This window comes from Rhincodon typus, chromosome 20, assembly GCF_021869965.1.
Source record: "Rhincodon typus isolate 14 chromosome 20, sRhiTyp1.1, whole genome shotgun sequence".
NCBI lineage: Eukaryota > Metazoa > Chordata > Chondrichthyes > Orectolobiformes > Rhincodontidae > Rhincodon > Rhincodon typus.
In genome coordinates this window covers 17,833,221-17,860,180 of record NC_063351.1, presented here as the reverse complement: position 1 = coordinate 17,860,180, position 26,960 = coordinate 17,833,221, and the positions used below count along the sequence as shown (strand labels likewise).

Genomic DNA, 26,960 nt, shown 5'->3' with positions numbered 1-26,960 from the left:
TTCCGAAGTTAAATGGAATGTTGCTGTAATGCAAAGGGTATGGAACGTCAGAGTATGGAAAGTTTACTGCAGCTGTACAGGGCCTGGGTGAGACCACATTGGAGGACTGTATACAGTTTTGTTATTAGTTTAAAAAAGGTATAATTGCACTAAATAGGGCAGCATCATACCAAATGACTCTTACGCAGAAAAATGTTGATTATCCCCTTTGAATTTGAACTCTTGCAACATAAGTGCAAGATGCAAAACATCGATAAAATGTCTTTTTCTCAGTAAAACTGCATTAAGAGCCCTTTAGAAAAGGTTAGCTCGAATCATTCATAGAATGAAGGCTGAGTATATGACGAAAGAAGTCCCAATAGCATTTAGAAAACTAAGAGGTGATCTTTTTGAATCATACTGAATCCTGACAGGGTTTGGAAGGGTGAATGTTGAGAGTTTGTTATTTCTTGGCAGGGAGAACTGATGTCGAAGACACAGTTTAAGGTTAAGAAGTTTACCCTTTAAGACTGAGATTAAGAGTTTATTTTGATTTTTAGATTATTGTTAGTCCATAGAATTTTCTTCTCCACAAAACAGTGGAGGCTGAATCCTTTCCTTTATTGAATTTACTTAAGGCTGACCTGTCAAAGGGAGATTTTGAGCTTTGAAGGTATTTAAAACTTGTTCCCTTCAAATCTTTAAAACAAACACCTGGATGTATGTAAAACAAAACAGTTTGTTGTTGCATTATCTATTAGTACAAACCTGAGGGCTTCCATTACTGGATTACTAATACATGACTGACTTCACAACCATCTGTTATCACTGTAGAGTGCCTGCCATCTTACTGTTTGACTGACAGCACCAAGTGTTAATAGACTTTTTGAAGTAGATGTATAAATGAATTTGAATGTTTGTTGTTAAAAAGGATTGAGGATGTGAGTGAAACATTTATTATTTTAAGATATGCATTAGTTGAAGGACTGTAATTTTAGTCAATCATTTTATCTGAATGAATTTTTAAATTTCAAAATTGTAAAGACTGCAATAGACACTGGGGAACTTTCTTTAATCTCATTTATGGGTGATTCTGAGTTTTGCCTGTGGTGAATTCTGGGTAAGTTGGCATGTAAGGACGCAGAGTGGTAATTAAATGGGCAAAGATTGGCAAGGAGGACATGAAGAGCACATTTGTGATAGGACAAGGGTTAGGTTGGCATATAAGACATGAAAGCCATGTTGGCGGTTGTTGGGGTGCTGGAGAATGGGACTTAGATATCGGTTAACATGAAGAATATGAGGGACATGGACAGTGGGTATGGTATTTTGGCTTAGGGAGATAAGAGTCATGGAAGTGGTTACATGGCTTGACGTGGCATAGATGGGACATGACTGTGGAGGGCTATTTTATGTTTTATTCTCTTATTATGGAAACATGAATACAGTGCAGAGGCAAGTCTTCCAACCCCCTTTGCTGACGGAATGTAGATCTGAAATCCGGAAAGCCAGTCTTGAAAGTCAGGACTGTGGAGCTGATAATTCACAGACTCTGCAAACCTGACTCACGGTTAGAAGTCTAGGCCAATGTGCTCATTTACTGTCTGAGCCTTCAGTCAATGATCCTCTGACTGAAAGGTGAGGCTGTTACCGCTGAGTCAAAGCTGCTACTTAAACAAAAAAATGCTGTTGTACTCACCAGAGCAGGCGGTATTTATAGAGAGAAATAAAATTAATGTTTCAAGACTGATGTGAACTTCTTCAGAACAAAAACACAAATTGCTGGAGAAACTCAGCAAATCAGGCAGCATCTGTGGAGAGAAAACAGAATTAACTTTTAGTGTCCATTGACTCTTCACCAGAATATGGGATTCTGAAGATGTATCACTGGACTCAAAACACTGTTTTCTCTTCCACAGATTTGCCAGACCTGCTGAGCTTCTCCAGCAATTTTTGTTTTTGTTTCAGATTTCCAGCATCCACAGTTCCTTGTTTTATTTCAGTGAGAACTTTATCAGAACTGGCACAGGAGGACCACCACCAAGGCCCCATCCCACCAAACCAAAGAGATTCGAATATCACCTTAGAATATGCTTCTTTTATCAACAGTCAAGAAAATGTTCTCTTGGATCTACATTGAGGATTCTGCATGTTTCATGGCAGCTCTAGTGGAAGCAGTGGTGCATGGCCACTCTTAATCTTGCTCACCCCAGGAAATTGACCACTGACATGTCCAACTCTGATTTCCTCCACTTCACCATGGTTACTCAGGGCACTCTGAAGGTCCTAATACCCATGAAGACAATCGCAAAGCAGTGTGCCCTGAGGGGAAGATGGTACTGCCCATCGCCCTGGCCATCCACAGAGTAGGAACTAGCTCCACAAGAAATTGGGATAAAGGCTGCAAAGCTGTCCAGTTATGGGACAAGTGGCTCTGAAAATGAAAATGTCCAAAGATGTGCGGGTTAGGTGGATTGGCCGTACTAAATTGCCCCATTGGTTTGTGCAGGTTAGGCGGATTAGCTGTGATAAATGTGGAGTTACGGGGATAGGGTTGGGGGGGTTGGCGCTGCTGTATCTGGGTGGGATTCTGTTCAGAGGGTTGAGGCAGACTCAATGGGCTAAATAGCCTGTAACAGCACTGTAGAGATGCTATGATTCTATTTCTAAGATGATTAATACTAGTAACATGGTCATTTTAATGGAAGAATCCAATTAACAAGAGTGAATACAGGGGAAATTAATCTTGGAAAAAATGGTGACTATATCTTAGAGAAATATTTTGTAGATTTGGTTTTGACAATATAAGATAAACAAACTTCATTTTCTTAGTTCTTCCATCATTGGAGAAGATTTATCTACATTGTGTTTTGTTTATTTCATGTTATCTTGCCTATTGGAGCCAAAAATCTTTGCTTGGGAAACACATTTCCTGATATTTCACACATTTAAATTGAAAAACCATCCTTTCGTTAATGTTCTACTCTTGGCCCTGTCCTGTTTGCATGTTCTACTGTTGGCCCCCGCCTTTATTAACATTTTATGCTTGACCTCAACTTTCTTCTGCTGTGGTCCCAGCCCTACCCTTTTCTTGACCTCTCCCTTTTCTATCAATTTCACCCATTCTATATTTTGTTCTGTACTGAGAATTGAATGAAATTGCATGATTTTCTGGATTATTATTATTAATCTTGCTCACCCCAGGAAATTGACCACTGACATGTCCAACTCTGATTTTCTCCACTTCACCATGGTTACTCAGGGCACTCTGAAGGTCCTAATACCCATGAAGACAATCGCAAAGCAGTGTGCCCTGAGGAAGATGGTACTGCCCATCTCCCTGGCCATCCACAGAGTAGGAACTAGCTCCACAAGAAATTGGGATAAAGGCTGCAAAGCTGTCCAGTTATGGGACAAGTGGCTCTGAAAATGAAAATGTCCAAAGATGTGCGGGTTAGGTCGATGGGGAGCGGTGGGTGACTTTAAGCCTGTGCTTTGTCAATCTGAAGGAAAAGCTCCTCTACCTATATTAGAAAATGCCATCAGCCTCACCAAGATATTGCCAAACTCCAGAACCAACCTCCATTCTATTAAAGCCTACTATCATGACTTTGTGATCATTATGCCCCACAATTATTATCTTATAAAGCTTATCCTCCTATTATTTTAAAACTCTTCTCTGGTCAACTATGCAAATAATATTTAAAAAGTGCACATTTTCTTATTAATCTTAGTCGCATTATAACTCTCTGGGGCAATGTGCTGGTGATAAAGCCCCATTATTCCCAGAGTCATAAGGCAAGGTTAGTAAATTGACAGATGACACTAAAATTGGTGGCATAGTAGACAATGAAGAAGGTTTTCTAAGATTACAAAGGGATCTTGATTAAATAGGCCAATGGGCTGAAAAATGGCAGGTGGAGTTCAATCTGGATAAATGCGAGGTATTGCATTTTGGCACAACAAACAAGGTTAGAGGTTATACAATTAATGGTAGGGTTTTGGTTAGTGTTGTAGAACAGAGGGACCTAGGGGTTCAGGTGTATAATCCTTTGAAGTTTGCAATACATATAGACAGGGTGGTTAAAAAGGCATTTGGTACGCTTGCCATTATTGCTCAGTCCTTTGAGTATGGGAATTAGGAAGTCATGTTGAGATTGTACAGGACATTAGTGAGGCCTCTTCTGGAATATTGTGTCCAATTCTGGTCACCCAGTTATAGGAAGGATATTATCAAGCTGGAGAGGTTTCAGAAAAGATTTACCAGGATGTTGCCAGGTATGGAAGTTTGAGTTATAAAGAAAGGCTGGATGGGCTGAGACTTTTTTTCACTGGAGCATAGAAGGTTGAGAGGTGACCTGATAGAAGTTTATAAAATAATGAGGGGTATAGATAGAGTTAATGGTAGTTGTCTTTTCCCTAGAATGGGGGATTTCAAGACTAGGGAGCACATTTTAAGGTGAGAGGGGAGAGATTCAAAAAAGACATGAGGCAATTTTTTTACACAGAGGGTGGTTCACATGTGGAATGAACTTCCTGAGGAAGTGGTGGATTTGGGTACAATTTCAGCATTTAAAAGACATTTGGATAAGTACATGAATAGGAAAGGTTTGGATGGATATGGACTGGGAGCAGGCAGGTGGGAGTTGTTTAGTTTGGTATTATGTTTGGCATGAACTGGTTGGATTGAAGGATCTGTTTCCGTGCTGTATGACTGAATGACAATGACTAAGATATTATCAGACTATCTAAAGTGCCTCATTTTACTTGACTGACAAACACTAGTTGAAAGAAAACACTCATCAGGTTTCTGTACCTGTCAAGAAAATAACTTGGTTGCAACAAACTCTGTTTAATCAATGCCATTTAGGAAATGTGAATTGCTAACTTATAACCTGGACTTTTTCACTGGAGAATAGGAGATTGAGGGGTGACCTTACAAAGGTTTACAAAATCATGAGGGGCATAGATAAGGTGAATGGCAGGTGTCGTTTTCCCTAGAGTGGGAGATTTCAAAGCTAGGGGACATATTTTTAAGATGAGATGAGAAAGATTTAGAAAAAAACATGTAGGGCAATTTTTCTTACACAGAGAGTGGTTAGTAGAATGAACTTCCAGAGGAAGTGGTGGATGTGAGTACAGATACAATGTTTAAAAGATATTTAGGTAAGTACATGAATAAGAAAGGTTTGGAGGGACATGTGCCAAGAGCAGGCAGATAGGACTAGTTTAGTGTGGGATTATGCTCAGCGTGGACTAGCTGACTGAAGGGTCTGTTTCTGTGCTGTATGACTCTGTCTGACTCTATAACCCCATAATTTGAACTCTGTCCCTTTTTAAATTTCTCCTTCACAGACAGACAAAGACAGATAGGACATGGATATTAAGAGTGGGGGAAAAAAAGTAGAGAAACACAGCTTGATAACACCAGTCTGGACCACAGGAGTTAATAAAATGTTTCTTTCTTCCAATTCCTTTTAGTTCTTTATTACAGACACTAGGTTGTTTGTATACCAATACTCTCTTTCATTTATGAATTGCAAATTTGTCCTTTCATTGTCTCTGAAAGGTTTTATTCCTCTTTCAGCAGGGATTTGCAGAGAAAGATGAGTGGAAGACAGCTAGCTGTTACTGGAGAGACATTTGGTACCTTCAACCAGAAAAGAGAGAGAGAGATATTGTTTTGAAAGCAAAAGAAAGAACTGTGAATGCTGAAAATCAGAAATAAAAACAGAAATTTTTATGGAAAATCTTAGCAGGTCTTGCAGCATCTGTGGAGCATCACTGGACCTGAAACGTTGACTCTGATTTCTCTCCACAGATGCTGCCAGACCTGCTGAGATTTTCAAGCAATTTCTGAGCTTGTTTTGAAATTTGGACGCCATATGTGCCATAGTCACCTGGCTAGGAGCCAAAAAAGACCTCGTTGTTAAGCAGTTATGTCCCTTAATTCAGAACCCAATAGCTCTCTGGTGTCTTGTTTTTGATTTCATTGTTTCAGGGAAAGCAACATTGTATACACCTCACAATGTACACCAGTAAATATAATTTCTGAAACTGCAGCCATCTTGTTACACAGTGTCCTTGGTTTAAAGCAGTGTCTTTTTTTTAGTCTACAGGCCAAAAATGAAGGAAATAAAAAGATGTGGTCTTTACATTGCCTTCAATTTTCTACAGATGGCCTCGAACATTGGCTGGTATCACAGCGTACTACCCCTGTACGCGATATCCATTTGGATCTGTACCTTATTATGGAGACCATCGGCAAAGAAAAGCTTGGCGTAAATGTGATCGAACTGGACGCTGGATGGAAGGAAATTACACTGAGTGTGCTTATGCAAATGAAGTTACAAGAGTCCTTCATGCATTCAGCCAGGTACTTCTCAATATAACCAAATACTGCTGAACTCTTAATGGAATATTCAGAAATCAGAAAGTGGCAGATGAGATGATCCAGTGTGTTAAATAACTTCTTTTATTTTGAGCTCTCATATGTGAGAGTCCAGTCATGAACATCCTTCTTTACTAGCTGCAAGTTTGAAATAAAATCAGTTCATTGCACAGTTTGAATACAGTTTTGGATTTACAGCTAGATGTCATCCATTGAATCAAATCATGTTATTTGCTTACATGAATGCAAAAAAAAATTAGAATCTTTATGTAGCCAGAAAAAATCTACAACTTCTACATTATATTTTAACAATTTTTCATCAGTTAGCAGTAGAACAGGAGCTAAACATATGAATGACTTGTGTAGAAAGATGGAAAATGCATACCAATCTAACAGATTCTTCCTGTGGGACTAGGCTTGAAGCTTAACAAATCAGGTGCTGCAATATCATATCTAACTCGGAACCCAATAACAGGTGCAAAAATTAGAACAAAATCCATTCTTGGTATATTTCAAGATGAAAATACAGAGGTTGAATATTAGGTGGTCATTATTCAAAACATCAATTATTTACATTTGATTCATTTTCAAATAATGTATATCTACCCTTTGAGCATGTGATGACATTGGTAACTAGAATATAAAAAGTATGTCTTGGATATTGTGCAGTATCTTGGAATATTTCTGAATAGTTTTATCACAGTTAATCAAAAGTGCAAACTTGGGCATGGCTTGGATGAAGAAAAATCGTTGTTGTGATTTTTTTTGTCTGAAATGGTATTTCATACTATTGTATTACCATTTTAATGCTGTTAAACAGATAAAAAATACTTTTCCATATCTGCCATGTTCTTGATTATATTAATTTAAACATGGATTTTTATTAACTCCAATTCCTCTAGTTCCATTGTGCTTTCTTAGGTCAAACTAAAGCCTGAGTGTGAATGTGTCCCTGTCGGCTTGTTTTTTTTTTCCTCTATAGTTGAAAGTTTTATCTTATAACCTGCCCATAATTTAGCAAGTTTATTCCTCAGGTGCCTTAGTTCTTTACACGCAGAATGCAGGGCCTGTGCTATTAAGATTTTTGTAGTTTTGGACACAGCATGGCTCCTGAGTCAAACAGCGTTTCCATTGAGATTGAGAAATGCTTCAGTACGTGAAAAGTTAGAGGCAATTTTCTCTTCATGAAAGTGAATCTTCTTCTCAATATCTAAGAATAATGAAGGATAGTACTTTGGTGATGATTGCTGGCCTTTAGTACTTGGGAGCTCAGCAGTATGATTGAGAGAAATGAAAAAAAAACTAAAATTGAAAAATGTAGACCTTAGTTATTTGAAAGCTTTGAATGCTCCCAACCTTGTAATTCACTGATTTGACAAAGATTTTGACTATAATATATCATTACATTCATATCCTTACACTTTGTTATTTCGGAATGTTTCTTCTAGATGCTTAATTTACCTAACAATTCGAAGCAAGCTATTAACTATCATTATAGACCCTAATGTTCAACCATCACAGTTATTTATTAGTGCAGGTTCATACATTCCCCCTTTTGGAAAGATAGTTGTTGTCATTGTGCCAGAAAAGTCATTCATATGGGTTCCTTCTTAATTGAAAAATGGACATAGATGGGCTAATCCCTAGAATACAAGCACAAATTTTGTAACTCCCACGTTAATAATGAAATAATTCTAAATATTAATGACTAATACCAGATTCATTCCCATAATGGAAGGTCTGAGATATGAAGAGAGACTGAAAGGGTTAGGTCTATATTCACTGGGGTTTAGAAGAATAAGGTGGGATCTCATGGAAAATTGTAAAATTCTAATAGGACTAGACAGGGTAAATGCGAGAAGGATGTTTCCAATGACCAGAGAGCACAGAACCATGCATCACACTTTGAGGATATGGGTTAGATCATTTAGGACTGTGGTGGGAATTTTTTTTTCACCCAGAGAGTGGTGAACCTATAGAAGGAGTTAGATATAGTTCTTAGAGTTAAAGGGTCAAAAGACATGGAAAAGAACGAGAACTGGGTGCTGAATTGGATCAGGTACTGAGCAAGCTCAGATGGCTGAATGGCCTGTTCTTGCTTCTGTTTTCTATGTTTCTATTAAATCTAATTGTTTTAAACAGTGTATCTGCTGTTGGTGTTAAAACAAAATGAAAGGCATGTGTGGTTCTGCTGTGTCTGACTTTCTGCAATTCAAAACTATTTGGTAATGGTAGACCCTTATATAGAATAGGGATGGGAAATAAATACTGACCTAGCCAGTGATGTCCTCATGCTGTGAATGAATAATAAAAGAAAACACTAATGTATTGTGGAAATAACTGAGTTAGCATTTAGTCAATATAGCTAACTAAGATGACTTCACTTAATTTGTGGCATGTACCTAACTAATAGATAATACTGTATCATAAAATGTAAAATGTCTGTTTGCCTATGAGACCAGTGTTCATAAAAAATGAATCGTAGATCTAAAACAGAACACACTGTCCCTATAAAGCCTTGTAAGGATGATCTTCAATATTGGCTGTTGTTTGAAAAATGAGTGGCCTGCATTTGAAAACTGGAGAAGCACTTAATCCTGATGCACTCTCCAGTCTGAAAGTATGATAGACATAAGAAGCTGCTTAAATATGTAAAATGAGGTCCTACATTGGCTGCAGGCTATCAGAATGTTGCATTTATTACTTCTTAAAGTGGCCACTGTACTATTTAAAGTCGAGACCAGAAACTTCAAATTTTGTTGGTGGGTCCCTCAAAGAGGGCTAAATTTTCTCAGACAACTGGTGTCAGGCTGGGAGACAGCATGGCAAGGAAGGCTACAGTAGGGTAGCCCAATGTAATCCTGCCATGATGACATATTTCCAATGGTACAGGGGAACTTTGCAGGAAAGCCACCCATCCAGCTAACTGAGCCCATTAAAGGCCACTTCACAGCATCCTGTGGTGTATTGTTCTTAGTTCATTTTCAGTGGAAGGGCTCATTTCTTCCATAGAGATACTGTAAATACTGTTCTCCCCCCCCCCCCCCCCCCCCCCCCCCCCCTGCCCCCCTGCTTCCTAAACCTTCACATCTCTAATCTACTGACTTCCACGCCAGGTCCTGGTTTGGCGTGTTACTTAGTTCTCCACGGTTCTCTTTAACATTCCCTCCAATGCTGTCTCAGCACTCCCACTAATCTGTTGGAGAGAAAAAAATTGAATGAATAGGCTGAATTTTCCCATATTTGTGCAAGAATTTGGGTTCAGGAGGCAGAGAAACCACTGGTTAGTATTTTTAAGGTTGTTTTTAAAAAGCATTCATTTTGGAATGATACGTGAGCAAACTAGACAGGAAAGGTATATAACCTAAGACTGTTGTAAGCAGTTTGCAGATACCAAAGGGCAACAGATGGTTGGTACAGAGTGTGTTGATTTCCATAACTTGTGATGCCACCATTCTGCTCTCCAGCCACAGTGTAAGGGATCTCTTCCCTTGGTCTTTGTCCTTTTTTCTTGGTCCATTGTCCATCTGAAGAGGCTTGCTGTCAAACGAGACTGCCCCCAGCTCCAAGGACTAATTGATATAATTTCTTTCTGGGGGGCTGGTAAAGCTTTGTTAACATGTGTTTGAATCTTTCTAATGAATGCATGACAGGTACCCAAATTTCAGGATAGACACGTACCTCTTTGTTCATCACTTAGTTCAAAATCAGCTTTATACTTTCCTTCATGCTGAGGGCCATTTCCTGGCCCATTCTAAACACATGCATCTGTAGAAAGTTCCGTAATCTCAGTTCCGGAAAGCAAGGACCTTAGAACTGCGAATGCAATCTCAATGTCCTTTATCTCGATCTTATCTTGGTCTCTGGCTGCTTAGAATTGTTTATGCTTTACTAGAGGTAGGTGAATGCTATAGCAGCAGCTAATTCATAAGAGTTTATACTGTACTGAAAATTCAGTTTATAAAAGGCTCTTACTTTTTACATTACATTTTTCTTCAGTCATCAGGATCATTTGTGAGTTGTGACCCGTTTTCCTGCTTAGAACTCCACTCCTTTGCTCTTTCCTGGAGCGAACCAAAGGTCAAAACAAAAACATAACCAAAAACTTCCTGCCTTCGGCTAATTGGGTTGCTGGGATGATGCGGCCGTTTTATCAAAGGAAGGATTTTTGCTTAAAGAGACCTTGGCATGTTCCAGAGTCGCTCACAGGACTTGTATCCATCAGGCTGTAGTCCCCATAGGATTGGTGTGGTTACCTGGTAGGTAGTACCTCCCCACTGCCTTCCTTTGCCTACCACTCTTACCTGCAGTCTAGTTGAGGGAGGGAAGGAGCTGAAGCATGATAAGCTGTCTTCGGTTCAGGAGGGTGAGGATAGTTTCTTCAACCAAGCAGATATGTATGGAGATAGTAGGAACTGCAGATGCTGGAGAATCCGAGACAACAAGGTGCAGGGCTGGATGAACACAGCAGGCCAAGCACATATGTATGGAACTGGCTAAGCAAGTGAGCAGCAGCTGTACGTCCCCTGGGCAGTACCTGGAAGATCCAGAGGTCCCTACCTCTGAGCCAGGAGGCCCAGGTTCAAGTTCTACCTACTCCAGAGGTGTGTAATAACATTTCTGAGCAAGCTGATTAAAAAGTACCTCCCTGAAGGAACCAGGACCTCAGGAAGACATGACAGATAAATAATGTAGAGCCTTCAGGGGCCAAGTCCTACAATCAGTGTTGCCTCAACATCCTTCTCCACAGTTCACCTCAAGTCAGCACAACTCATAGCTCTGCCCATTCCTTTCTCTGCATGGACCTTGAATCACCATCTGAGCAGCTCACACTCCCAGCCTTTTGCCTTCCCAGGAGGAAATTGCAGTGCCCTGTGCAGAAATATTTGTATCATCTATAACTATGGGTGAGGTGCCAAACGATTGGAGAGTGGCTAATGTTGTGCCTTTGTTTAAGAAGGAATGTAAGGAGAAGCCTGGAAACAATAGACCTATAAGTCTGACTTCGGTGGTGGGTAAGTTGTTGAAAGTGATTCTGAAAGATAGGATTTTTATGCATTTGGACAGGCAAGGAATGATTAGGGATAGTCAGCATGGTTTTATGCGAGGGGAATCATGTCTCACAAACTTGATTTTTTTGAGGAAGTAAACAAGAAGATTGATGAGGGCACAGTGGTAGACTTTGTTTACTTGGACTTTATTAAAGCCTTTGACAGGGTTCCGCATGGTAGACTAATTAGTAAAGTTTGGTCACATGAGATTCAGGGTATGCTTGCCAATTGGATGTAAAATTGGCTTAACGGCAGGAAACAGAGAGTGATGTTGGAGGGTTGTTTTTTGAACTGGAGGCCTGCTACCGGTGAGTTCCACAGGGATCGGTGTTGCGTCCACTTTTGTTTGTCATTTGTATCAATGATTTAGATGAGAATATAGAAAGCATGGTTAGTAAGTTTGCAGATACACCAAGATTGATGGTATAGTGGACAGCAAAGAAGGTTATCTAAGATTACAAAGAGATCTTGATCAATTGGGTCAATGGGCAGAAGAGTGGCAGATGGAGTTTAATTTGGATAAATGCAAGGTATTGCATTTTGGTAAAACAAACAAAGGCAACATTTATACAATTAAAAGTAGGTCATTGGGTAGTGTTGTAGAACAGAAAGACTTAGGGATTCAGATACATAATTCTTTGAAGTTTGCATCACATATAGATAGGGTGGTTAAGAAAGCATTTAGCATTCTTGCCTTCATTTCTCAGACCTTTGAGTATTGGAGTTGGGACGTTTTGTTGAGGTTGTCCAGGACATTGGTGAGGCATCTTCTGGAGTACTATCTCCAGTTCTAGTTGCCCAGTTATAGGAAGGATATTATTAAACTGGAGAGGGGTCAGAAGAGAGATGCCGTGATGTTGCTAGGTATGGAAGGTTTGTGTTATAAAGAGAGGCTGAATAGGCTGGGACAGTTTTCGCAGGAGCTTAGAGGTTGAGAGATGACCTTATAGAAGTTTATAAAATCATGAGAGGTATAGCTAAGGTGAATGGCAGGTGTCTTTTCCCTATGATGTGGAGATGCTGGTGTTGGACTGGGATGGACAAAGGCAGAAGTCAAATGACACCAGGTTATGGTCCAACAAGTCCTTCTTTACCTGGCAAAGGAGCTGCATCCCGAAAGCTTGTGATTTTAAACAAACCTGTTGGACTATAACCTGATGGCATGTGATGTCTTTTCCCTAGTGTGTGGGATTTCAAGGGGGCATATTTTTAAGGTGAGGTGAGAAAGAGTTATTAAAAACATGAGAGGCAACTTCTTTACATAGAGAGTGGTTCATGTGTGGAATGAACTTTCAGAGGAAGTGGTGGATGCAGCTATAGTTACAACGTTTAAAAGACTTTTGGATAAGTACATGAACAGGAAATGTTTGGAGGGGTATGGGCCAAGCGCAGGCAGGTGGGACTAGCTTAGCTTGGGAATATGGTTGGCATGGACTGCTTGGACGGAAGGGTCTGTTTTCGTGCTGTATGACTATATGACTCGAAATGTTAGCTTACAGCTTTCACAAACTGCTGAAAATTCCATTTCCCTGCTTTCCCTTCTTTGGGGAGACTTGGTGTGCGTCCAAGGAGGGTGGAGTGAGCTTTCAGTGGCTGACATCTTCTGGGCACCAGCAAGAGGTTCCCACCCAGTCTTCTCTGAAGGTCCAGGTGTCAACAGCAACCTCAGATCTGAGTCTGAGTTTCCTGAAGCACTGGTACTCTCTTGTGTCAGGATAGCTTGTCCTCTGCCTGTAAACCCTAATTTGGGGGTCTTGCCTATTTCAAACTGCATCTCTGTACCCATTCCTTCTGTCTCTGGGAGTGTGTCTACATAGAAGACAGCTGATGCTATTGCTACTGTTGGTTCTGTAGCTAGTGATGATAGCCACCCCTAATGACCTTCAATTCAAATGCCTAATTGTATTAGTATCATCCATTGAGCAATAAGTCAAACATTTCACAACAGTGCTGGAGCAAGAGATTATCTTTACCATTCATCTGTGGCAACTAACAGCTAGTCCAACAATGATATTGGCAGAGGACAGAAAAATATCATTAGTCCTTCTCTTCTGCAGGAGCAGTGCTTAAAAGGCAATGTACCCAGCCAATGTTCCAACAAAGACCTGTATTTTACACCTAGCTGCAACTCTAGCCAAACTGTTCCAGTACAGCTACAACACTGGCATCTATCCACAATGTGGAAAATGTCTCAGGTATGTCCTGCCCACATAAAGTAGAGACCGTCCAACCACTCTAATTACCACTCAAGCAACCTTTTCTTGATCATCAGTAAAATGATGGAAGGTGTCATCAGCTGTGTTATCGAGATGCACTGCAGAAATTCACCAAAGATACTTAGACAGCACCTTCCAAATCCCTAACTACTTCCATCTAGAAAGACAAGAGCTGAATATGAAGGGAACACCACCAACTGCAATTTCCCTTCCAAGTCACTCAATACCTTGGCTTGGAAATGTATTGCCATTCCTTCAATGTTGTTGGGCTAAAATCCTGGCATTCCCTCCTAACAGCATTGTAGATCAACCGACAGCACATGGACATCAGTAGTTCAGGAAGACAGCTAACTATCATCTTCTCAAGGATACAAAGGAGCAGCCAATAAAAAAAAACACATTTAGTTTAACAAGAGCTTCCTCACCAATGCTGAGTTGAATTCTGCCAGAGCTACGGGCCACAGATTGCCTAACACCTTTGGACCAAATATGGAGCGAAAGGGTGGGATTCTGGAAGTGAGGTGAGATTGATCGCGTTTCGCATCAAGGCAGCATTTGACTGACTTTGTGAGATCAAGGAGTCCTAATAAAATTGAAGTCAGCGGGAATCAGGAAGAATATTCCATTGGTTGGTATCATAGTGGAGCTTAAAGATATTGCCTGTGCTTCTTGGAGGCCAGTCCTCTCATGTCTAGGATGTTGCAGCAGGTGTTCCGCAGGGTTGTGTTCTGGGCTCCACGATCTTCATCAATGACCTTCCCTTTATCATGAGGTCAGATGTGGTGAAGTTCACTGATGATTGCACTATATTTAGCTCCATTTGCAACCCCTCAGATACCGAAACAGTTTATATTCAGATACAGCAAGACACCATCCAGGATTGAGCCAATGAGTGAAAAGTAACATTCATATGAAGTTCAATGAGAAAGAATCTAACCATCTCCTCTTGACTTCAAACGGCATTACAGTTCTTGAATGCCATACTATAAACATCCTGGGGATTCCCATTGACTAGAAACATTTATTGAGCAACCACAGAAATACTGTGAATGCAACAGCAAGTCACAAACCCCAATTTTTGGGGTGAGTAACTCACTGAGACATCCAATGCCAGGCCAACATCTACAAGGCACAAGTCAGGAGTGTAATATAACACACTACTCCCCTGGATAAGTGCAGCTCCAGCAACACTCAATTGGATTGACATTATTCTGGATAAGGAGACAACTTGATGAGCACCTCATCTTCCATCAATATGTGTACCATCTATAGCAATAACTTGCCAAGCCTATTTTGACAGCATCCTTCAAACTGTGACCTCCACCATCCAGAAGAACAAGGACAGCAGACACCTGAGAACACTACAGCCTTCAGCATTTCCTCCAAGCCACACGCCATCCTGAATTGGAATTGTATTGCTGTTTCTTCACTGTCACTGGCTCTCCGATTCTGAACTCCCTTCTTTGTAGTCCTGTGGGCACAACTGCACCAGATATCCTAAAATAATTCATGAAAACAGCTCACTACTACCTTCTCAAGGGCTATTAAGGAGGGGCAACAAATCATGGCTTGCCCACGATGCTGATATCCCAGAAACAAATTCTGTAAAGCATAATTTGGGAGGGGTGTTACACCACGATGTGAAGAGAGAAAAGGTTTAATCGAGTAGAAATTGTGTGAATATTTTCAATGGGTTAAAGCATCACTTCTCAGATGCACTGTAGCGAAGTTATTTTGATCCCAGGTACCACATGACAAATGTGCACAGTTAAAAAGCAAGCAGCAGCACCACTCAGATTTGACTGTTTTGTGCATTGTGTGTTTTACACAATGCAGTTCCCAGCAGTGGTATTGATGAAGACGCCCTGAACTGTTCACCTACTGGTAGGTACAATGAAACACAGGTGGTAGTAGTGACGACGTAAGTCTGAGTGTTTATATGTGCTCCTTCACGTAAGCGAAGGCTTGTTGACACTGTGACTTAAGTTTTGCTGCAAAGAATTTTCCATTCTGTAGCATTGTAATGCTTGGGATTATTTTCAGCGTTTCAGATCTAATTCTAGGGAAAGTGGCTATTACTTGTGCAGGAAAATGTAAACGTATAGAACTGCTGATGATGAATACCAGTTCATTATTCATGCAGTATTTTACACATGCCACTGATGGAGTGCACTACTTTGTAATGCCCGGTGACTTCTTTAGCACAGAGGAAGCAATTCATAGTTGACCGTAAGCAAATGACTTGACACTTTCAAATTGTATTTCACCAAGTCTCTAAAACTTCAAAACAATGATATTTTCACATTTCAAGGTATATTTTGGAGAGGTGGGTTGAGGGTTTGGGTAGATAGCCTACCTTCATGAGATGGTCAAGCAATTAGGTATGTGAAGGGCTTTGTTACAAGTATTTTAAGGAGCCTGGCTGGGGTTTTCCTGCCATGTCACAATGCACGTCAACTGCCAGAAGGCTGGAACCCAATGGCAGGCCATGGGGACAGTGGTCTAGTCAGGTTGATAGGCCCTCCAAGTCTGCCTGCATCTGATGCAGCCCAAGGTCACCCACTAGAGATTTCCCACAAATGTGCTGGCCTGGCTGTTTCTTCTGTTTTTTTTTTAATGTGAAATCTTCTTTAAAAATGTTTATGAATAGCCATAACCTCATTGAGGCACCTCCCAGTTACTTACCGTGCTGCAGTTAAGTGATTCTCTCAAGCTTGAAAACCTCAGATTGACTGTGTTGCCAATTGAGTGTTCACGTCCCAGCCTCAGTCAGATGGGAATTCTCCCTCTGCTGCTTTAAGGGCTCAAACACATGACATTTAGTTAGATTTGCAACAGAGGAAGAATTGGGGCCCAGACAACAGTCTAGACTTTGGTTTTCTGTGTACATTCTTGGGGTGAATTTAGCTTCCAATATCTTGCACTAGAATTACATTAAAACCTACACCAAAAAGATCACTGGATCTGCATTGGCAGTTTTCTTCAAGATCAGCAGTGATCAAAATTCAGATTCTGTGACACTAGGTTCCAGGATGCCCATAGAATTGTAGGTTTTTGTGTTATCTCAACAAAGATAAATTCGGTGAATAATTGCTTCGGTTTAGTCATTGTAGTTTGATGGAATATTAGCCCTATTTACTCAGAACTCTGCTGTCTAAACAGCATCCGATGATGTTATCTGACTGCCTCTTTGTTCATGCTGCTGTGCTACATTTAAAATGCCACAAAGAAGATAAGAGAAACCGTAAATACTAATGATATAATTTGTCTGCCTGGTTTTGTTACTTGAATAGATTAAAATCTTTGTTCGATGTGTGACATTTCAGACAGCAGGACTGACTCCATTTGCACAGTTAAAGGAGCATTATTTGAACAATAGACTGTTTCCAACTTAGACCTAAGTGGCTGCGTCAGGTTGGAGACACACCTAGTACTGTATTTAGCTTGAATCTCAACTTACTTCCCCATCTCTTCACCTCGTGGAGGTCAGGAACGTCAAGGCTCATGGATACCTACTGCAGGATCTGTACCTGAGTCGGCTGTAATAATAGTGAAGTGCAAGCAGAAGTTGCTTGTATTACTCCAATAATGTGCCTTAATTTCAAAAAGAGAAACTTCAGAACCACATAATTGGGAGATTCGGTTCCTGTCGTCAGAATATGGATACCGAGCTCCGCGGCACACACTGGTTTTATGCCTAATGCCATAAATTATCTGATAAGGGAGTTGGATTGTGGAAGGTTAAAGGAATGGGGAATAAGCAGGATTGTATAGTTAGACCAGGTGCTTCATGTAGGGAAAAGAAAATTAATAGGGCAGGGTTGACTGCATGTCTAAATGACCTGTTACCAAACTAAAAATCCATAACTTTGCCGATATTCTCATTACTAACTGTGTCAGTGTAAACTGAATTCAGCTTTACACTGATATTAAATATGTGCTGTGTATTGAGTGTTAAAGCCCAAATTGACTTTAAAGCAAAGTGAAATGAGTTTCTTTGGAAGGAATTCTCTCTCCATGTTTTTCTGTTGTCAAGTTGAATTTTGACTCCAGATCTGGATAGCAGTTATACTGTACTGATGCAGTGGTGCAAAGTGAAGCCAATATTTTCTGTAGGTGCACACAGCATCCTGCACTCTTTAGATTACTTTGAGTATTTCATGATTACTATAAGTCCTGAAACTTCGCAGTAATGGCCCTAATACAGTATTAAATTTGTACCAAAATAATATCCTGCACACATTCTATTTTTCCTTTATATCCTGCCCAGCATATCCATATTTGAATCAATGTTACTAGCATCTACTTCAATTATCTAAGACAATAATAAACTATTATTTATGATGTCAAGGTGGATTCTGGCTTTACACAATGTATCTATATCTCCTGCAATTGACTGAGAGTATTGAGATTTGTTGCAGCTGGTGCTGTCCATAGTCATCATTGAGATGAGGCGTGTGTTTCCATCCACTAGGCTAGGTATCCAAGATTAGGGATCCAGGTTAGCACAGTGAAGTGTTCTTCCTCTCTACCCTGTTCTAGTCCACTGAATGATGGAGTCACCTCCAGCCATTCCACTATATTTGTGTTGACTGTGATAGGTAAAATGACTCCCAAGTTTTTATCCCTTACTGTGTAGTCATTGCTGTTATATTGCACTCATTGCACTAAGTTTTCTTCTGCATTTAAAGTTAAGTTGCATATTTTCTGTTGGACATAAAACAAGGTATTCCCCTTTTATAGTTCTAAACAATGTCATCCTGCCCCTCCCACCTGCTTTGAGAGTTAATCATATTGATGGCATTGTCCTTGGCAGTCTTCTGACTCCTGCTCATGTCATTTCATGAACAGTTGCAAGGTTGTTATAATAGAATATCAAATTGGAAACTGTAATAGACCAGTAGGGAAAGGATTAATCATAGTTGAAATCATGGTAGGACTTTATTGTGCTCCCCTAAGGCTAGTTTGAAGGCAAGATAATGTTTAAACAGGTGGGATGGTGGTGGTTGGTAACTCTGCGAATGGCCATCCTACCCTGAAACCAACTGAAGCCTTAACACGGGTGACTGATTGCACCATTCCTGACACTAAACCAGCAGCAGGTAGCAGACTTGCATGGAGGGGAGCCTAACAAGAAAACCCATGCAGGGTCAATTGTGAGCTTCCAGCGGGGTACCTCATTCAAAGCCACTCGGTGTATGATTGAAGAACCCAGCATCTGGAATGAAGGCTGAGAGAGGGCCCACTCAAAGCCACACCACTGCTCATGCTGCTGGCGTGCATGCTCCCTTGATTTCCCTCCTGCTAACCTTTATCTCTGGTCTGGAATCCAGCACTGAAAGATTTTGTGTCTGGATGTAATATGGCAGAAGTCACTGCCTCTGTGGTGTCATGTTATTCAAAAGAGCTGCCATCCTCTTGCAGGCAGGATTTCTGCCCCTGCAGTCCTTATTCCAGGAGAAGATAATAAGACCATAAGACCATAAGACATAGGAGTAGAAATTAGGCCATTCAGCCCATCGAGTCTGCTCCGCCATTCAATCATGGCTGATAAGTTGCTCAACCCCATTCTCCCGCTTTCTCCCCGTAACCCTTGATCCCCTTGATAATCAAGAACCTATCTCTCTCAGTCTTAAATGTACTTAATGACCTGGCCTCCACAGCCTTCTGTGGCAGTGAATTCCAAGATCTGATGCTATCCAAGTTCTTTGTATCAAGCCTTGCCTAAAACAGGCAACGCAGAACTCCTACCGTCTTTCCAACAGGCAAAAATAATGTTCCACGTATCGAATGTGATTAATGCTAGATCACATAGTAACAGTTATATAAAAGGACAATTTAATTTTTTATTTAAATACTGTGCGATTTTTGAGCCACAATGTCATAATCAGCATCCAACTAGTTTTTTTTAAATTGTGATGATTTTTGAATGAATGATTAAATACAGAGCAAATAGAATCTGCCATTGGTAGAACTATGCTGTGATTTGTAAAACACATAGCCCAGAGGGGAAAAAGCAGTCAAACTGGGAAACAAAGTACTGGTCTGACTCGACACGTATATTGCAAAATGAAGGTCCAATGTGACCTGTGCATTCATTTTCAATATTACTTTTTTTCTGTTTTTTTCCCTTTAGAAGTCAATGTCTTTGCAATGAAATGTTGCACTGAAGAGTGGGTTCAGCAAAGTTTGGAAGTAGAATAAACATTATCTCACCTTATAATTAGCAGATCCACATGTTCGAATAACAGTTGACTGCAGGTAGAATGTGTTGTGTGATCTGATAACTGATAGCTGCACACATTGCAAGAAAATCAGAGCGTTAATTCAGCAGATAGGGAACATTCTTCAAATGGTAGAATGTATGTAATGTCTGAAAGTCAATTGGGATGTAGCTGCTAGAGCAGGATGTCAGGAACAACAATTAAGAAATGCTAAATGGAGAGATTCTGCATCTAGGTGAGAAGATTTAGTAAATATTCTGCAAAAGAAAGATATCAGCTGACTGCACTCCTAGTACAAAAGGGAACAACTGTATCCTGTAAGTTGAGTCATGGAATATATAGTTATAACGTTTAATGCTACAATATGTTGAATGCTTTGCTGGTATTACAGAAAATCTGTCATAGCCAAAGGTTAAATTGATTTTTAAAAATACATGTCTAGGCAATTGAATCTGATTCAACAGGCACAAATCGGAATTATATTTGAAAGCCACAGTACATGATAATCCAGCAGTGTAGCGTTGTCAGGTTCTCTTTCTGTAGGTCACTGTAGAGCAGGTCCAAACTATAATAAAGCAATAGTGCTGAAGTTGCTCAGTGGCAAGCCAAAAGTTCTGCCAATCAAATTTGTTCAAATTGAAAAATGAAAGAAGTTGAATAAAATTGTATCCTTTGTAACAGTTGAAATTTTAAAAATGTGTGCAAATTATAAAACACAAATAATCATTTTATTGCCTCTGAATTATATATGTAGCACACCATTCATGCTTAAAATGTAGCGCACTAACCATATGACAATTGATAAATTAATACAAAGTCAAAATGTTAAGGATAAGGATAGTAGCTTTGTAAAAGCAATGAGGTAACAATTAAACCACTGCAAGGACTTGTTTGTCTGATAATAATCCTAATTCCAAATGCTAAATTACATAACCCAGAGCGCATCTGGGTCACCTTGGTTGCTTTGCAAACATTGTCTTTGCGCTCTTTACAATGTTCAATAAGGTTGCTTTCTTTTTGCCTGTTATCTTTTTTTAATCATGGTAGTCACTTAGCTGAAATTTTAATAAGTCTTCATTACTGAAATGCTGACAGATATGAAAAGTTGATGTACAAGAGTCATTCCACTTGAACAAATGTAGATGTATAAATATGACTTGATTTTAATGCAACATAGCAAAGTGGTTATATAATATAAGATTATAGTAAGTGGTTACTACCAAGCCCTCCCTTTCAGATATTCGTTAGCTCATCTATATCTCAACTATTATCATGTTGTCTATTTAAAACCATAAAGCATTCATCACTTAAGAAATTTAAACCCAAAATGCACACAGTAAAGAAAGCTTCCATTTGGAAACTGAATATGCTAGTCTTTGACTTGTCTTCAAAGTCTCCCTTTTATTTAGACTTCAACTTCGGCAGAAAATCCAGTTTTTGTAGGGAATAGCTTATGGAGATAATGCCTATATTGGCTGTAAGCTATTCCATCTTAATGTTTTCCAATAAAATGTCTGTTGCTTTATATTGACCATCCACCCGCTTCATCACTGTTTGAAAACAAAGGAAGGTTTTATGTGTTATGTTTTATAAATCAAATTGCAGCCTGCAGTCTACATTTAGCTTATTGTTAATTGATCATGAACACAAATGCTTTATCATTCTTCCCTTTGAGAGTGCTAATTAAATTCAATATATGATTTCAGATTCCAGTGAATGCCACCAATGCTCTTGCTTTTGCTCACCAACTGATGACCTACACGGGAAATGCAGCTAACTTCGCTGACATGATGGATGTCATTTTTGTGGCTCGCATGATTCAGAAGTTAATCATCTTTGTGGATCAAGTCAAAGATGTAAAGTATCAAAACTTGAATTTGGATCCCACACTCAAGTCATTTCATATAACTCACCTTTTCTCATTCTCTGATGAAAGATGATCATTTAATAATTAGGGTTTTAATAACACAGAATAATGGGGTTTCTTTCCCGATCTTACAAAAGATTTTGTTTCAAGCACAGCAGATTGAATATCATTTAATTTTACAATGTCTACTGTTAACCAGATCAATATTGAATCAGAGGATCATGGAAGAGAAAGCTTTTTGAGATCTTGGGAGAGATTATTAATTTAGTGCCCAGCTTAAAACTGACATGGTGGATCTCATGTCTGTACAGAAACTGCCTGGTTCTCCTCTTATTGAAATGACTTGGAATAAAATTTGATTAATTCTATAATGCTCAGCCAAAATACAACATCAGTCTTGTAAGCGAGAAGCGAGGTGAATATTCGCCCTTAAAACAATGGCAGCAACCTTGAAATGGCAGATTGAGTTCAATTTGGATAAATGCGAGGGTATTGCATTTTAGTACAACAAAAAGGGTCAGGACTTGTACAATTAATGGTAGGGCCTTGCGTAGTGCTAAAGAACAGAGGGACCTAGGAATTCAGGTACATAATTCTTCACCATTTGCATCACATATAGACAGTGTGGTTAAAAAGGCATTTGGCACGCTGGCCTTCATTGTTCAGTCCTTTGAGTATAGGAGTTTGGAACTCATGTTGAGGTTGTATAGGACATTGGTGAGGCCTGTTTTGGAGCACTGTGTCCCGTTCTGGTCGCCCAGTTATAGGAAGGATATTATCAAGCTGGAGAGGGTACAGAGAAGATTTACCAAGATATCGCTGGGAATGGAAGGTTTTGAGTTATAAAGAAAGGCTAGATAGGCTGGGACGTTTTTCACTGGAGCGTAGGAGGTTGAAAGGTGATCTTACAGAGGTTTATAAAATCATGAGGAGTATAGATAGTGTTAATTGGAGGTGTCTTTTCCCCAGGATGGGGGATTAGAGAATAGGGGGCAATTTTAAGGTGAGAGGAGAGAGATTTAAAAAGACATGAGGGACAAATTTTTTACACCCAGGATGGTTCGCATGCGGAATGAACTTCCTGAGGAAGTCAGGTTTGCGGGCACAGTTACGTTTAAAAGATACTTAGATAAGTACATGAATAGGAAAGGTTTAGAGGGATATGGCCCAGGAGTAGGCAGGTGGGACTAGTTTAGTTTGGGATTATGTTCAACATGGATTGGTTGGACTGAAGGCCTGTTTCCATGCTGTATGACTGTAAGAGGAAATCCATTCACCCTTAACAGCTTATCCATTTAGAAATTATCTTGTGACAGTGTCTTAAATGTTTTTGAGTTTTAGCTCCATTTCACTTTTCAATGCTATAACTTTTTTGTGAAGATCAACTTCCTAACAACCATTCAGAAACCTTTTTTTGTGCCAGTTTCACTGTTTACTCCTGTTTTAGAACTACATTTTCTGTGCATTTTTCTCTCCTGTGTACCTCTATGAATATTGCTCATACTTAATGTCAGGGAGCAGTCAAATTACTTGTATGCATGCTGTCTGCACTGCCTGTCTTAAGTGACAATAATTGGTGACAATGTTCAAATAGCAATTGATGAGAACACTATAGGCTTTACAGTACACTTTTTTGAATTTATAATCTCTTGTATACATTGGCACCAAAGCTATGAATTATTACAAACTGATATTTGTGAATTCAATTTAATGCTTTACTAAAATTGAGACAGTGGATTTGTCAGCTTCATCTAAAAATTTCAAGTAATGTGAAGGAAAATGTGAAGCACCTGGCAAAAAAAAAGCTGTGTTCACAGCGTATTCACCAAGGGATTCCACTATAATTATGCAGTTCTTTTAAATAGTAATCAGATTGTAACATTCCAAACTGGTCTCAAAATGCCATATGTAAAAAGTACAAGGAAGCATTTAGGAATTGGATGTCAGCAAATATTACAAGTAAGATTTTTATCAATAAAATGTTTGTCCCTGTTGCCTGGTGTCACCTGTACCTCAAAGTAACCTGCTACCCATTAATGCCTGGAAAACTATATTAAACCCCAGTAAGATGAAATGTTTCAGTCACTATCAATTGTTCTTTATTAGTAGGTTTGACTGCTGTGTTTCATATCTCATCTAGCAGCTGAATTTTCACTCATGTACTCCTGATTATCCATCATTAATTCAACAGAAAGTCAATGGATATGTTGAGGAATGGTTTAAATGGCATCTGTGGGGTTTCATTGATAGATAATCAGGAGAACCATTATAGACATTCAAATATTAGAATCTTGATTAATAAGAAACTTGGCCTTATTGAATTTTCCCCGGAAACTGAGCCCGACTGGAGGCGAATGTTTACAAATGGATTCCTGGATTGTGCATTGGGTCAGAGGATTGTGAGGAGAGGGATTTTAATGTTTCAAAAAGGTTTACTTGTCTCTTAATATCAGGTCCTAAGCTGGAATTCTGTAGGGAATAACTCACATCCTCACTTGCCGAAGTCTGTCCACAATCTACAAGGCACAATTCAGTGATGTCCCATATAAGATTTTTAAAAAACCGTGTGTTGGAATACTCTCCACTTGACTAGAGTGCAGCTCCAACAGAGCAGCTCGCTTGATTGGCTCCTTTCCACCATTTTGAACATTCACTCCCTTCACCAGTGGTATACAGTGGCAGCAGTGTGCATCATAAGATGCACTGCAGCAACTCACCCAAAGCTCCTTTGATGACATCTTTCAAACCCGTGACTCGCATGGCATGGAAGGACAAGGGCAGCAGATGCATTGGAATACCACCATCTGCAAGCTCCATTCCAAGTCACACACCTTTCTTACTTGGAACTGTGCCGCCATTCCTTCACTATCATTGGAATGAAAATTCTGGACTCCTTTCCAAATGACACTGTGGGTTATGTATTTCCAAAATGCAGCTCGTAACCACCACCTCCAGGGTGATTTGGGATGGGCAAAAATGCTGCCCTAGCCAATGACACGTACATAACTTGTACAAATAAAAATGGCACTGTGCACAAAGAAAGCTCATGTCTCTTGGTTTCTATTTTGAACATCCTGCTTATAGACCAATAACATTGTGTTGTCCTAAACTCCAATGTATATAGTTTCAACCTCTATTCATAAGGTAATCCCCACTTCCATCCCAGGTTATCAGTCAAGTGAATTTTCTCTGGTCTGCCCCTAATAGATTTATATCCTTACTTAATAAGGATGCAAAACTATTCATTGTTCTCCAGATGTGGTCCCTCTAATGCCCTGTACAAATTTAGCAAAACATCCCTACTTTAAATTCCAGTCCCCTTGTAAGCGACAACAACATTTCATATCCTAGGCCCAAACTGCTCACAATCTTGTCATTACCTCGAATAACAGGCACCCGTCAAGACATAAATGGTCAGCCCCAAAATTCTTAAGATGCATCGGAGGATGATGAGAGAAGTAAGGGTAGAAATTGTAAATCACCATTTTGCAATATTCCTCAGGATTATGAAAGCACACAGTAACTACAAGTTGTTCTGTTTACTGGTGGCATCAAACGTGATAATCTAGGACAACATGAATAGCCACTTAGATTAAACATTGAAAGGAAGAACATTTTTAATGAAAGGCAATCATATTTAACTCATTTGATTTGTGTTTTTTGATGAGGTACCAGAGAGGATTGATTTGGTTGATATGGTGTTCCTGGATTTCCAAAAGCCATTTAATAAAGTGCCACATGGCAGATTTGCCAGCAAGGCTGAAATCCTTGGATTAAAAGGGGTAGTGATTACAGTCATTCAAAATTAGCTTAGTGACATAAAACAAAAAATAGTGCTGCTCAATTGTTTGTCAAACTGAGCAAGATATATGGTGTCAGTATTTGGATGACTGGTTTTCCTGATTTTTGTTATTTGTCACTATTATGTATCAATTATGTTATACTACAATATCAATTATATTTATAAAATAAATACGTATATTTTATATCCATCTCTCCCAATCTCTGTGACTTCCTCTATCCCGACAATCCTCTATTACTATTCCCCAGTTCTGGCTTTTTCAACAACCTCGATATCTTTCACCCTACTATCGGTTACAATATCTTCAACTCTTCTGGAATTTTCTCCTGAACCTCTCGGCATCTCCACCTCTCTTCTACTTTAAAATGTTGCTTAAAATCTTCCTCTTTGACCAAGCATTTAGTCCCCTCTTCCTATAACTCGTACAGATCAAACTTTTATCCCGTGAAGTCCTGAGAAGTGAGTAAAGCAGTGAGATATATTTAATAAAAAAAAAGAACTGCGGATGCTGCAAATCAGAAACAAAAACAGAAATTGCTGGAAAAGCTCAGCAAGTCTGGCAGCATCTGTGAAGAGAAATCAGAATTAACGTTTCGGGTCGGGTGACCCTTCCTCAGTTGCACAATCAGTTCTGAGGAAGGGTCACCGGACCCGAAATGTTAACTTTGATTTCTCTCCACAGATGCTGTCAGACCTGCTGAGCTTTTCCAGCAACTGCTGTTTTTGTTAGTGAGATATGTTGTTAGATTCATTATGCTATGGAAATTAAAGTTGTTCTGCTTCATAGAAAATATTGTTTCAATGCTGGGTGTGAAGTTTCTGAGGTGACTGTGTGTTTTTTATTGCTGTTCTACAGTCACTTTAAGAATAAGTTCAGTACAATCCACTTCTGGAAATAATTCTTCACAGCAGTCAAAAGAAATATGTTTTTTCTCTTTCTTTATTTACAAAGTTCACTTCTCAACTGAATGGGTATAGTAGCACAATCACTCAATATCTTTAAGGTCAAGTTATATTGATTTCTTTTCACTAGTTACCTCTTTGGAATGGGTAAATATATTTAGTTGGGGAAGCAAGGCAAGTCAAAAAAGCCTAGTCTTACTGCAGAGTGTTAATTTAAAAATAACATCCTTAACTCAGTCACTTGTATTGGTAGGGTTTGCAATGACTTCTGGTCCAAGTCTCAAATCCCCAAGTGCTTTCAAAAACTTCCACATTTGCAAGAAGTGTTACACTTATCTGTGGTTATTACTGGCAATAGTGAGGTGATACAGCAGCCAGAGTGTGGTGTGTGTTAATTACAAGCGTTAAAGGTGAATACAAAGAGTGGAGTTTGCTGATTTTTGATGTTATTGGTAGATGAGCATTTTGCATTGTGAGGCACCTCATGGAAAGGGCTTCACTCTATTTGTTATTCTGTATATTAATGT

General features: G+C 39.5%; 1 protein-coding gene across 1 annotated transcript in view; it reads left to right on the top strand.

Annotated features, from left to right (window-relative positions):
* LOC109937939 (adhesion G protein-coupled receptor A1) overlaps nt 1-26,960 on the top strand; it is a 458,189-nt gene that overhangs the window by 252,296 nt on the left and 178,933 nt on the right. The window contains exons 9-10 of the mRNA XM_048609008.1: nt 6,157-6,355; nt 21,568-21,717. Coding sequence (XP_048464965.1) covers nt 6,157-6,355; nt 21,568-21,717 — 349 coding nt within the window. The remainder of the gene's footprint in view (nt 1-6,156; nt 6,356-21,567; nt 21,718-26,960) is intronic.